Source organism: Desmodus rotundus, chromosome 1, assembly GCF_022682495.2.
Source record: "Desmodus rotundus isolate HL8 chromosome 1, HLdesRot8A.1, whole genome shotgun sequence".
NCBI classification, from domain to species: Eukaryota; Metazoa; Chordata; class Mammalia; order Chiroptera; family Phyllostomidae; genus Desmodus; species Desmodus rotundus.
The window spans coordinates 83,869,056-83,881,390 of NC_071387.1; the positions used below are offsets into that span (position 1 = coordinate 83,869,056).

The window sequence follows — 12,335 nt, forward strand, 5'->3', positions numbered from 1 at the left end:
TTGGATTAAATACTCTAAAATATCAATTAAATCCATCTGATATAGTGTATTGTTTAAGACCATTGTTTCTTTGTTGATTTTTGTCTGGCAGATCTATCCACTGATGTCAATGGGGTGTTAAATTTACCTATAATCACTGCTGATCTTTCCTTTTATGTGTGTCAATATTTGCTTTATATATTTAGGTACTCCTACATTGAGTGCATAAATGTTTACAAGGGTTATATCCTTTTGCTGGGTTGATTCCTTCATCATTATGAAATGTCTTTTTTTGGCTCTTGTTCTAGCCTTTTAAAAGCCTATTTTGTTGAATATAGATTTTGATACACCATCTTTGCTTTTGGTTTCTATTTGCATGAAATATCATTTTTCTCCCCTTTAATTTCAGTCTGTGTGTGTCTTTCAATTTAAAGTGTTTCTCTTGTAGACAGCATATGTATGAGTCTTGTTTTCTTATCCATTCAGTCACCCTATGTCTTTTGATTGGAGCATTTAAACCATTTGCATTTAAGGTGATTATTGATAGGTATGCAGTTATTGCCATTGTATAATTATATTTATGATTTTTTCTCTTATTTTATCCTCAACATTTCTTATAAAGCTGGTTTGTGGTGATGAACTTTTTAATGTTTTTCTTATCTGGGAAGTTTTTTAAATCTCTCCATTGATTCCAAATAATAGTCTTGCTGGGTAAAGTAGAGTTGGTAGAGCTGAGGATTTTCAAGTATTGTTATCTGACTGCTTCCAGGAAGGAAAGAGAAACTTTCTAAAGACAAGAAATGACTCCAGTTATTCTATAAAACTGGTTAATGGTCCATAGGGTTAAATGTCTCAAAAGAAGTTCCCAATGCCTAGGGTTCAGAGTACAAATAATAATGGGAGGCCACAAGAGGCCTCTCACCCAATTTGGCCTTGGGAGTAGGGGTGATGGTATAGGTCCCTGGAGATTAGAGAGCTGTGTGTTCTCAGGAGGAATTAGAAGGGGTCCCTGTGCGCTTGGATAGAGGAACTAGAAGTTCATCTGTAAATCCATAGTGCCAGTGATCTCCCACAACCTTTCTTTCTGTCAAGTCTCCTCTCCAAGGAGCAGCTCAGACCTGAGTAAGGAGACAGTGGCCACCAGAGCATTTCTCAACAAAACCATCTTTATTCATAATTTACACACAATGCCCCAAAGGGGCTGCTCCTATCCCACCAGACCCAACCCTTCCCTAATGATCCTGCCCTCCCTCCCTAATTCCCATGTTAGTAGAATAGTCAAGATTAAATTTGAGATGAGGAGGAGCCCATGGCTCCTGTGGCAGACAGCTGGAAGTGGGAGGGACACCCCACTCACTGTAATGCCGCTTACTACTCCTCTCTGTGACAGACTGGTCACACTTTCTCTTTTGAGGCTGTGAGGAGTGAACCATTTCCAGAGCCAAGAATGGCTTCCCAGAGACACTGAGGTCAGATCCTAGGATGGGGGTCTTTTCAGCATGGGCTGGGCCCCCACCCAGAGCATTCCCAGACTTGGAAGCTGCAGGTGCAACTTGGCTAAGGCCTAGTGTCTGAAAGAACTGGGACTGGGCAGATCCCTGGGGTCCCCAGCCTCCAGGGCAGGCAAGGCCCGAGGCAGGGACAGGACTCAGAGAGAGTCCAGAGGGCAGTAGGCTTTCAGGAGAGGCCCAGAGGAAGGCCAGGCTGGGGAGGTCCTCCTCATTTTCTCTGGACCTGTCCACTGGCCTATGAGTCTCCCTAACAGGAGAGGCCTCTCTGGGAATGTAGGCATCCCTGGGTCCCAGGCCAGAGTAAGTATGTCCATGACCCTGGGGAGGAGAGTGGGGAGCCTGGAGTGGTAGGTACTCCTGACGTCCTGAAGAGACAGCAAAGGCTTTGGGCCTGGACAGATGGGCATCTGCTTGACTGTGCCTTTGATGGTCCTTGAAGTTAGTCTCTGGTGGGCAGGATTTGTCACTGACTCCCAGCTGGAGGCTGTGGTAACATCTCTGGGCATCTTGGCCAGCCACAGATTCAGAAGGACCTGAGTCCAACAGTGGTGCATGGTGACTTGGAGGTGGCTGCACACCCTCCTCCCCCTTCAAGGCCAGGAGTCGCTTCTCTACCAGCTGTGAGGAAGAGGGGGACAGTGATTGGCTTTGCACAAGCAAATGAGAGAAGGGGGAGTGTGGGTGATGGGACAATGGCATTGGGGGGAGGAAGAAAGGGGGTGACACATTGACTTGAATCCTAAACAGACATGTGGGTCTCCTGCCATCCTCCTGCGCCATGCTCCCAGCATTGTATCCATCTCTCCCCTTCTGGTGTCCCCACTTTCCTATCACCCTCTTCTTTCTATTGTCCTCTCCTTCTCGTCATCCTGCCCTACGCCCATCCCAGAGCTGGCCACTTGGCATGTCTTGCTTACAGACAAGGGCGGGCAGGACCGAGTCATGTGCACCCCTGTTCTGGGTTGTTCCCTGCCTAGTTTACCTGGGTGCTCCTCTCATAGCTCACCTGGAGTCCCCCCATCACTGATCTCCCTGGAATCCCTCCCTCCCTGATCCACCTATTTGGTCCCTCCTCTATCTTACTTGGAGTCCTTCCCTCCCACGGCTCACCTGGGGTCTCCCCACCCACAAACTACCTGGAGTCTTCCCATCCCTGACTCACCCAGGGCCCCTCCCTCCAGTGTCCTACCTGGGGTCCTTCCCTCCTTTAATTCACTTGGGGTCCTCTTTTCCCATGGCTCACCTGGAGGCCCCCTCCATCTTCTTGAGGTCCCTCTGTCCCCTGGCTCACCTGGGCAGGAGTGAGTCCTTCTTCTTGCTCCAACTCTTCAGTTAGGCCCAAGAGATCCAGCTTTACTTCTGGGGAAATCAGTTGTTCCATGAACTGGGGGTGAATGACTCCCTCCACCTGAGACAGAAGGGAGAAGCTGTGAGCATCCTTAGCAGGGAGTAACCTGTGAGTCAGCAGGACCAGGAAGAAAAGTGGAAAAGCAAAGACCTACCACATCCTTGTGCACAAAGTGGGTGTTTTACAATGTCATGATCATCAGCTACACATACATGAGCACATAAGCATAAAAACAAAAGGGCACACCCACATATGGAAACAGCACACACACACAATGTGCACACATGCACACATAGATACACACTCACACCCAAGTACGCACGCAGCTCAGGAACAAATAGCAAAGCTTAATCCCATCAGCACTGGTAGAACCCAGGTCTGGGTACTGCAGTACCACCCTCTGGAATCTTGTAGATTCCAGAACTCCAGTCAGCCTACCTTGGTGACAAAGTCTTCCTGGGAGCAAAGCTTGTCAATGTAGCTCAGGAGACCAAGGTCTGGGTAGTTCCCAAGCTCTTCCTGCTGCAACTCCTTTCTGTCCTCTTCCCATTCTCTACCTGACTGCCCTGTGGCAGAGTGGGTAGGCCCCAGCAGCTCGTCCATGATGTCCATGTACTCTTTCACGGCCTCAGGAGGAATCTCATTTGGTGTCTTGGTCTCCAGGGGTCTCTGGTGTCTGTGGGCTCGCTGGGCCCTGGATATGGTTTTCCTGGGAGTAGGTGCTAGAGCAGAGATGGAAGAGGGGAAAATGTGAAGAGCTAGAGCTTCTACCTCTTGAGCATGTGATGGTGAAGGCAGTGTTTGGGGGGCATTAACATGAGTGTGGCTGGGTTAGGACCACCTAAAGCCATGTGACTGCCTGAGGGGAGAGGAGAGTAGAGAATCCAAGAGTCATGTGTGAAGAGATGTAGAACCACTGATTCTCCAAGGGTTCCCCCCCACACACCCCCATTCCAACATGCTTCTGAATGGACTTAATGTTGGGTCCTTTGACAGAGAGATTGGAGAAGTATCATGAAAGTTGACCAGGTGCAGACGCCATGGTGACAAAGAATAGCTGAGGCCCCAGCTGTCATGGCTATTCAGTTGGAAGACCAAATTCCCTTTGAGGGAAAAGGACCAATGTGGGAACAGTTGGCCTGCCCTAGGGCCCTGTTGCCTTTGGCCAGGGGTTCCTTTGAGAATGTGCTGCCATACCTGGCTGCGGGTCCAGCACTGGGGCTGGGAGCCCCTGAGGATCAGGTCTTGGTGGGGCTGGAGGAGGAGGGCCCTGCACCCCCTTCATCAACTGCAACTTCTGAATCTGCATCTCATCCTCTGCTTCAAATTCCATGAACCTGGGGGTGTGGGTCAGGGAAGCACCGGCTTCACTGAGAAGGAAGCCACCCAGAGCCCAGCAAAGGCAGCAGCTGATGGGGGGATGGAGAGCAAGTGCTATGTGGCTGTCAGGGGCCTGGGCCACTGAGGAGGCAGGAGTCTGGCTGGTGGAACACATTCCCTGCACAGGCCCTCTGGCAGGAGTCTCACAGCACTGGTTGGGCACATTCACCCCAGCCTGTCCTGAGCCTTCATGTAGAGCCAAGGATGGGTCAAGATTACAGGAGGGTGGAGCTCCTGGGGGACATAGGCCAGAAGAACCCACGCTCTGAAAGTGAGGGAAAGGCTTCCAGAGGTTAGAACGGCCTCTGGGCTGCAGGAACCCTATGCCAACCCACAACATCCTCTCTGATGAGCACTGCCACAGCTGTGTCCTGCCCTGCAGTTAGCGCCGCCTCCCACAACTTAGTCCACCCATTCCCCACAGGGGTTGGGACCCAGAACCCTGACTCACTTTTCTGCCATCTCATAATAGATCATCCGGTCATAGTTGCTTTTGTGCTGCCATTCCTGCATGGCCCGCCACATTCCCTCCTCCAATGTCATGGTGGGCTTCAGGCGGGACAGAGACCGGAGCACTGGGCTATAATAGCTCGGGGTCAGTCATAGTCTACATCCTGGCCTCCACCTGCCTGACTCACCCAGCTGTTCACAGCACACGTTCCCACCTCCCACCCAACATGAGTGCCAGCCAATGAGACAGGAAGAATCTGTGTGTGCAAAGACAAGTCTTCCCAGCTCCTGTTGTTTCTGCTGCACATTTATACCAACGCATAAACCTAGGCTTGAAGCCAACCATCCACTCTCAACCTACAGCTGGGACACCACCCTCAGACCTTCCTCCTTGTACCCCAGGATAAGCCAGCCTGTATGTCCATCCCATGTTCCTCTGTTATGTGAAAGCCCCAGGTGAGTCTTCTGTGTGCCTACCCAGAGCACTCACATGAGAAAGCAGGAAAGAGCTTCTGTATCAGGACTCTGGGGAAGGTACCTCCGGGCCAGGGCCTTGAAGCTTTGCCAACGTCGGAAGTTTTTGTACACACTGTTAGGGTTACAGGAGTCATCTGACAAGGCCTTGGACTGGGTGGTGGCCAGGCTACCCTCACTGGAAACCCCATGTGGCTGTGGCCCAGGGCTCATTGGGGGTACGATGGGGGCCAGCTGGGCAGCTGGTTGTGGAGCTTGGATAGAAAGGCCAGGAAACCAGCCTCTCTCGTGGGGCTGGGTGCCCCCAAAAGCCGAGGCAGGTGCAATCTTCTCTACTGCAGAGGCTTGCAAGAATAAGGGTGCAGGACACGCAGCACCCCCACAGGGGGCCCCTGGATCACTCCCGTTGAGAGGGGTCTGTGTCAGGACAATGGTCTGAGTCTGGGAGGGCTGTGGTTGCCCCGCTTCTGACCTGACCTGTACAACAATGTTGCAAGCCCCAGTCCCAATAGAGCCATGAGCAGTATCCTCTGACACCAGAGGTGTCCTGGGCAAAGCCAGCAGCATCAGGGGTTGATCAGGAGGGAATGACGGGGTCACCAGGGGTGGTACGTGCTGCTCCCAAAGTGGCTGATGTGCAGGGCCAGGAGTGGATGGGGGAAAGGGCAATGCGATGAAAGGAGTCATGGAGGCACCAGGGCTCAAGATCACATCCGCTCCTAGCACTGCAGATGCTGTTGAGACAAAGGGAAGGGGTGAATGGAGTAGGAGAATCAGCAAACAAGAGTGATATGCTCTAGGTCCCCTTTAGTCACTGGGGAATCAGAGCTGTGAAGGCCATTTAGATGGGGCTAACTGTGCAAATGCACTCAAGTCATTGACATGCTCTGACCTCCAGTTGAGAATTATTCCACTGGAGAGCTTGCTCCCTGTTCACCAACGCTCCCTGACCACTGTCTGCTGAGAAAAAACAGCCCTAGCCAGCACTGACTCAGAGAGCTTCTCTAAGGAAGCTCTGGCACCTGGTCCTGCCAGCCTGAGAGGCTGTCCCCCAGGACATGGCACTGGGCAGAAATTTGCTCTGTGAGAAACACTGTAGGCAGACACACTAGTGGTGGAGGCCTTCTCCAAGGTAAGTTCTGGCACCCTAAGGGTTTTATTAAGAGGTCCTATCTCCTCCTCAGTCTTCCTTTTCCTCAATATTAATCACTCTCTTTCTTTCCTGGACTTGCACATCAATACAAAAACACTTGAGCAATATCTCTCTCCACAGGAAGACACCAGAAACCCTAATATAACCCTTTAACACACCAGTTTGGCATGCACACGCATGTGAGAGCCAACAACAGCAAACAGTTAACACGGGCCAGGTTCTGCCACTGCTGCCCCAGCGCTCAAACTAATGACCACCTTCTGGAGCTCTGTTCCCAGGAGAGGTGTCTGTGAAATAGGCATTGTGTCCCTCAGATTCTGTCCTTTCACAGCTAGCAATGACTGCAGAGAGTTAGAAAAGGGCTGAGGAATGTGGAGCAATGGGGTTATCAGTGGAAGTTTCCAGAAACTTCCATAGCTGCTGTCATATTAGATAGTCATGGAACTGAAGACTGTGGTCCTTCTCCTTCCAACTCCCCAAAATGGAAAATGAAAACACAGGAAGAACCAGGTGTGAGTCAGGTGTCAGTGAAACAATGTTGTCTGGAACACATCCCTGTTCAGAGGAATTCGTGCAGACCCTAGAAGAACAAGCTACACACCACATGCCCCAAATTACTCAGGACAGGTGTCCGAGGACCTTTGCTAATGATACAGAAGATTGCCTTCCTCCTTCTGTGCCACTTCCCTCACCCCGTTTAAAAATGAATCCATTTCACAGGCATTCCCTGAGAAAACCAATCATGGTCCATGTCTGTCTTCTGTTTGTGACTCAGTGACGTGGACTATAGTAACCCCCCACATCTCAAAGGCTCAAGGCAGAGCAGAGGGTGTGCTGTGAAATGCATGATGAGAGGAGCAGGTCTGAAGAACTGACTTGCCACAGAGAGGGAACAATTCAGGACAAGCCAGGGAACTGAGCCCCATCTTGATGGAAGTTACCTGGCTTCCCTGTCCTCATGGATTCCAAGACAAGAAGCTCCCTGGGGTGAGGAGAAATGAGCTCTGGGTGGAAGGAGTGGAGAAGCTCTGGGCTGTGGCAGGTGAGGTACCTTGTAGACTTGGCCACAGACAGTCCCCTGGACAATTTTCTGGCTAAGACAGTCTCTTCTCACTGCCCCCATTAGCTCTTGTATAGTCACTTCCAATCCCTTAGAAAGATTGTGGAGCAAGCTGCAGGTGCCTGAAGAACAGGACACAGGACTAGGCTTTCCTGCGACCCTCCCTGTGCTACCACCATGATACAGTCCATTACTGTATACACACACATGTCAAAGTGGCTTGTCTCCCTTCTAGAAAGAATCCGAGTGCCTGGTGCCGTTCTCTCTCCACACCCAGGCATTTCCCCTGGTTCATCCTGACCCACCTCTCAGGATCCTCCTGTCCAGTGCTGTCACAGGTTTCTATTGGCTCCCAGCCTCCCTGGGTGACAGGGCCTTGGAAGCCCAGTGCTCTCTCCTTCCTCTACTTCAGTCCAAACGATGTTTCCCCAGTGAAAGGGTCAAGTTTTGAGAGGCAGCTCAGTCTCTAAAACACACTCCCCTCCAATTTATAGGCTTACCTCCTGTTGAAGCCATCCCTGCAGGCTCAGGAACTGACCACCGCTGCCTAGTGGCCTCCACAATGAGAAAATTCAAGTCCAGGACCAGAGAGTAACCTGCTCCAACAGATGCTCAGCATCCAGTGAGGGAAGGAAGAGTTTGAATTTAAACAGCAGAATGTAGGACTCCAGACATTCTACAGTGGGGGAGGGGCAGAGGGCAGGTAGGCCTGGGTGGGTGAGGGTGGGGAGACATTCCATGGAGGGCTCTGGCAGGTCAGCAAGAACCAAAAGTTCCTTTCAGATTTTACGTGGCCACATAATTGGTGTGTACCTCTTTAGGCAATTTATGCACCATTTTTTAAAATTCACAGTAAAAAGATTTTACTTGATGCGCCTTTTATTTCAGTTCTTGATCCATCAACCTAGTTTTGGGTCCCTCAACCTGCTTCCACATGTTATGTTAATGGGGCTTAACATCCTAAGGTCCTGGCTTTACTAGCTGTTAAAATTCTACTACACATGAGATGGATGTGCACTTTGAGACAAAACCAAAATTCTCTCCCCGATGTCTAACCCCCATTCACAAAAATCGGTATCTACCTAAGTCCTAACTTGCCAGTCTGAGCTTGGAAGCCCTGCTCATTACCTTCCAAATTTCCTGTCTGCATCATATACACTTGCTCTTTGGAATCTACACTCATCATTGCATGTGATCTCATCTGCATATAAATCATGGTTTGTTTGATTCTTATTTTTATATTGTGCATAAATGCCAGTTTATCACCGGCAAAATGATATGGACAAGGATTTGTGTTTTGTGAGAGGAGAGGATTGTTAGGAAATTGATCAAGGGAGATAAGGGGTGGAACTTCGGAGGATTGCAACCAAATTTCTTGGGAGTCAATCTTCCGTTTGTGCTGTAGCAGCAGAATTCCGACTGATGGTAGGGTGTTAAGGAAGAGAAGAGAGGTTTAGAAGGACTGTCCCACACTGTGAACATTCATTTAAAACAACTCCCATTGGTGGTTAAGAAATTTCTTGTCACTTGCCAGGAAAAAATGACTCCAAAGAAGATGAGGTGAGAATAATTCAAGCAAAACCAGGGTAGACTTTATTTCCAAAACTACAATGGGGATTGAAAAAATAAACAACTTGAAGATATTTCTCAGGACTTGAGCTTTTATCATGTATGTAACCTTAAGTGATTTTCAACCAAAACTTTCATATTAGAGGTCTGGTGAGGCAAAATGTTGTACTTAGTCACTCACTCAAGAAAGGCATGCTTCCTTGTTGCTTCCTCCCCTCAGTGAACCAATTATTTACAAGATTCTCACTCATGGCTCTGATAGGGTTTTAATGAGTCATCTTGAGGCCAGTGATATAAAAATTGTACTGGGGAAAATTATCTGATTTCAATACTGCAATCATTTTTGTACTACATCGAAGTCCTAGACCCTAGGAGCAGATGTAATCAAATTAGCTCAAATGTAATCTGGGGGTACTGGTGATGGAAGGGGTTAGTGAAAAGTGCTTTGGTCCCTGATCTCTGAGTACTCCTGCAGAAAGGTCAAGAGATGGCATTTAGGGCTGAGAAAATACATCTTTGGGTATGGATCTCAAGGTTCAGAAGAAAACTGATATTCCCCTGTCATGTAACATTGGAGGAATGGCAAGATACCATGTTTGTGTCTAGTGTAGTTTTCAGTCTGTGCACTTGGAGAAGTTTAGTGTTGTTGGATGTGAGTGGTCGTCAGAGTTATCCTGTGGAAGGACAAATGCTCTACTTTCACCAAATGATCAGAAAGAGGATCTGATGGTTTCAGTTTCTTTGGAAAGTGTTACAAATTCAAGTCAGTAAGCTGATTTGCTACTACATATATTGTTTTATTCCCAACTGAAATTCTACAATGTAATACAAAAAAGGAGGAAGGGGAAGGTGACACTTCTCCCATGCTACTTACTAAATGAATGGAAACTGGCTCAGACAGTCATGTTTTGATCAATGTTATAACAACCTTGCAATGGAAACATCTGCAAATCAACATTTATTGAAAAACTTCCACATACTAAATAAATACTCTAGGAAAAATATTCTAGCACAATAAATGCCTTTAGAGAAACTCTAGGAATGTAGTCATGTCAAAGCATTTCTCATAGCTTTTCCCAGGTCTAAATTTCTTTGCCAGCATTGTTTAATGGAACTTCCAGATTTGCTAGGATAAAAGACCCACTATTTTTAGAAACCATGGAAGTGCGATCCAAAGGGTATGAAGATACTTGCCCTAATTCGAGGATGTGTACTTTAGGTAGAACCCAAAACTCTTCCACGAGGGTTAGCTAAGTGCATGGATTGCACATTAGCAATTTTAAAACCGTTAAGTGCTCATTTCACAGGTTTGAAGGAGGCAGGGTCATGGATGTTCCTGAGGAGGAGCACTTGCCCGAGAAGCTTCACAAGGAGCCCCCACCCTCCACTTCTTTCCTCTCTCTCAGGGACAGCCTGGGTGGTTCCCAGGGTGCCTGGCCCCAGGGCGTCTGGTGCCAGCACGCGCGAGCACGCCCACTGGGGGCGGAGCTCTGTCCAGCAACGGGCTCCCAGCGTCAGTTGTTGCGGGGGTTGGCTCCGGAACATGCGCATGCGCTAGTCAGGCTGTAGGGGTCCTAACGGCTGTCCATGCTGTGCACGGGGCTCGGCATGCTGGCTTCCTGAATCTGTTAGGTATACAAGGAAGGGAGGCAGGATTCTCCACCCTTCAGATGTCGTAGCTCTTCACAGTGGTATGCACTGTGGGCTGTCTGTTCCTCAGTCTGTGTTCATGTTCCCACCAGCTCACTTCCGGTGGTGTTTACACCACGGAATTGGCCGCGTGTCAACAGGTTGTATTGGGGGTGGTGGTCAATGATTGCTGGCCTGCAGTGGGGTCTAATAATGCATGTAAGCTGTTAAACTCTGAGGGCCATTCTGTGTCTCCTGCATTATGAGCTTGGGGTACACGGTGGTTCTTCCAAATGTGAAAATTGTTCTCCCATTCAGCAAGAAGTAATGCAAGTCAGTGAGGTGACAGAGTTTGCTGAATCTAATAGCAATTGATAAAGTCTGATGTCAAATCATGGAATTGCAAGCAAAGATGGGGTTTGTGCATATTTATTTGGTTGGTGGGAATCTGATAGTGTATTCAAAAGTGTGTATTGGTTTTGTCTGTGGATATTTGTCATTAAGGGGAAGTCATGCCTGTGTTTTTGTGAGTGTTCAGGATTGTGTGTTGTATTTGGAGGGTTTTGAGCTGTATTGTATGGTGGTCAGGTGTTTGTAATTTGGTATTTGAGGGGATATTCCCCGCCTTGAATTTGGGGATTTAGCTAATGGCTGATTTGGAAGGATTATCTACATATGCAAAAAGTGCTTGTTCGTTAGGTTGGGTGTATGATCTTTTTGTTTTGTATTTGGGGACCATGGAAAGGTCATTGTATATTCAGGGCATGCTGTATGGTTATGTGCATTTCTTTTTGTGATTTTTTTCAGGAACTGTCTATGCCTGTTATACTGTGTAGAGGGCAAGTCTGAGACTATTTTATAGGACTGGTGGATATTGCATATGCAGGTGTGGTATGATGTTTGTATGATCTGATGTGGTGTTTCTTTGCTTCTGTATTCTGTGAGACAAAAGAGTTTATTGTGTATGAGAATTTGGGAGTGTGGAGTTATGTATTGCAGGTAATGTGGGACATTGGGACATAGGGTGATATATTTGCATATTTATAGTGTACTGGGATTATGGGTATATTTGGGCTTGTGGAGCTGAGTTTGGGTGTGTATTTCAAAGACCATGGCTGTTTGGAGGAATATTTGTTGGAGCTATGTGTTTATATTTTTCAGTGGGGGCACTATTAGGCCTTTATATTTTGGGAAGTATGTGTGTATTTGATGGAGAGATGGGTTTCTGTGTTTATACAGGGCAGTGGAAGAACTGTATATGTTTCAGAGGTGTGTGATATAGTTATATGTTAGTATTTGTGGATATGAAAACTGATTCTTACTAGGCAGGGATAATTTGGTGTTTGGAAGTTGTTTCGTATATGGTTTGCTGGAAATATTTCTGTGTATCTTGCACATGTATACTGGTTTGTGTGTATGTCTATCACAGGTGCATGTCTATCACAGGTGCATGAATTATCAAAGCTTGCTCATAGAGAATATAGGGTTGTTAAGAATATTTAAAATGTATTTCTTTGGAAAATACAAGAGTTTGTTATATATATATATATATTTAGTATATTGTTTTATATATTGAGGGGGGAGGTGATGAAGTTGTATTCTGGAAAGGTGGAATAAGGTATAGTTTTTGAGAGACCTCTATGTTCAGGGGTTGGGTATATTTGCGTGTGTGTGCATGCATGCATAGGTATATGAGAATTGTGCATGTATATTAGTGAGAGTTAAGGGATTATCATTGTTTTGTGTTTTGAGTGTATCTATCTGAGCATGTGGGGTGTATAT

General features: G+C 47.6%; 1 protein-coding gene across 1 annotated transcript; it reads right to left on the reverse strand.

Moving 5' to 3' along the window:
* Positions 1–831: 831 nt before the first annotated feature.
* LOC112307268 (NUT family member 2G-like) lies at positions 832–7,871 on the reverse strand. The gene is made up of 8 exons (XM_053912246.2): positions 7,856–7,871; positions 5,159–5,876; positions 4,670–4,798; positions 4,036–4,175; positions 3,277–3,560; positions 2,782–2,898; positions 1,337–2,108; positions 832–851 (listed from the first exon to the last, which is right to left on the reverse strand). The coding sequence occupies exons 1-8, from the start codon at positions 7,869–7,871 to the stop codon at positions 832–834; spliced, it is 2,196 nt and encodes a 731-aa protein (XP_053768221.2).
* Positions 7,872–12,335: the final 4,464 nt, after the last annotated feature.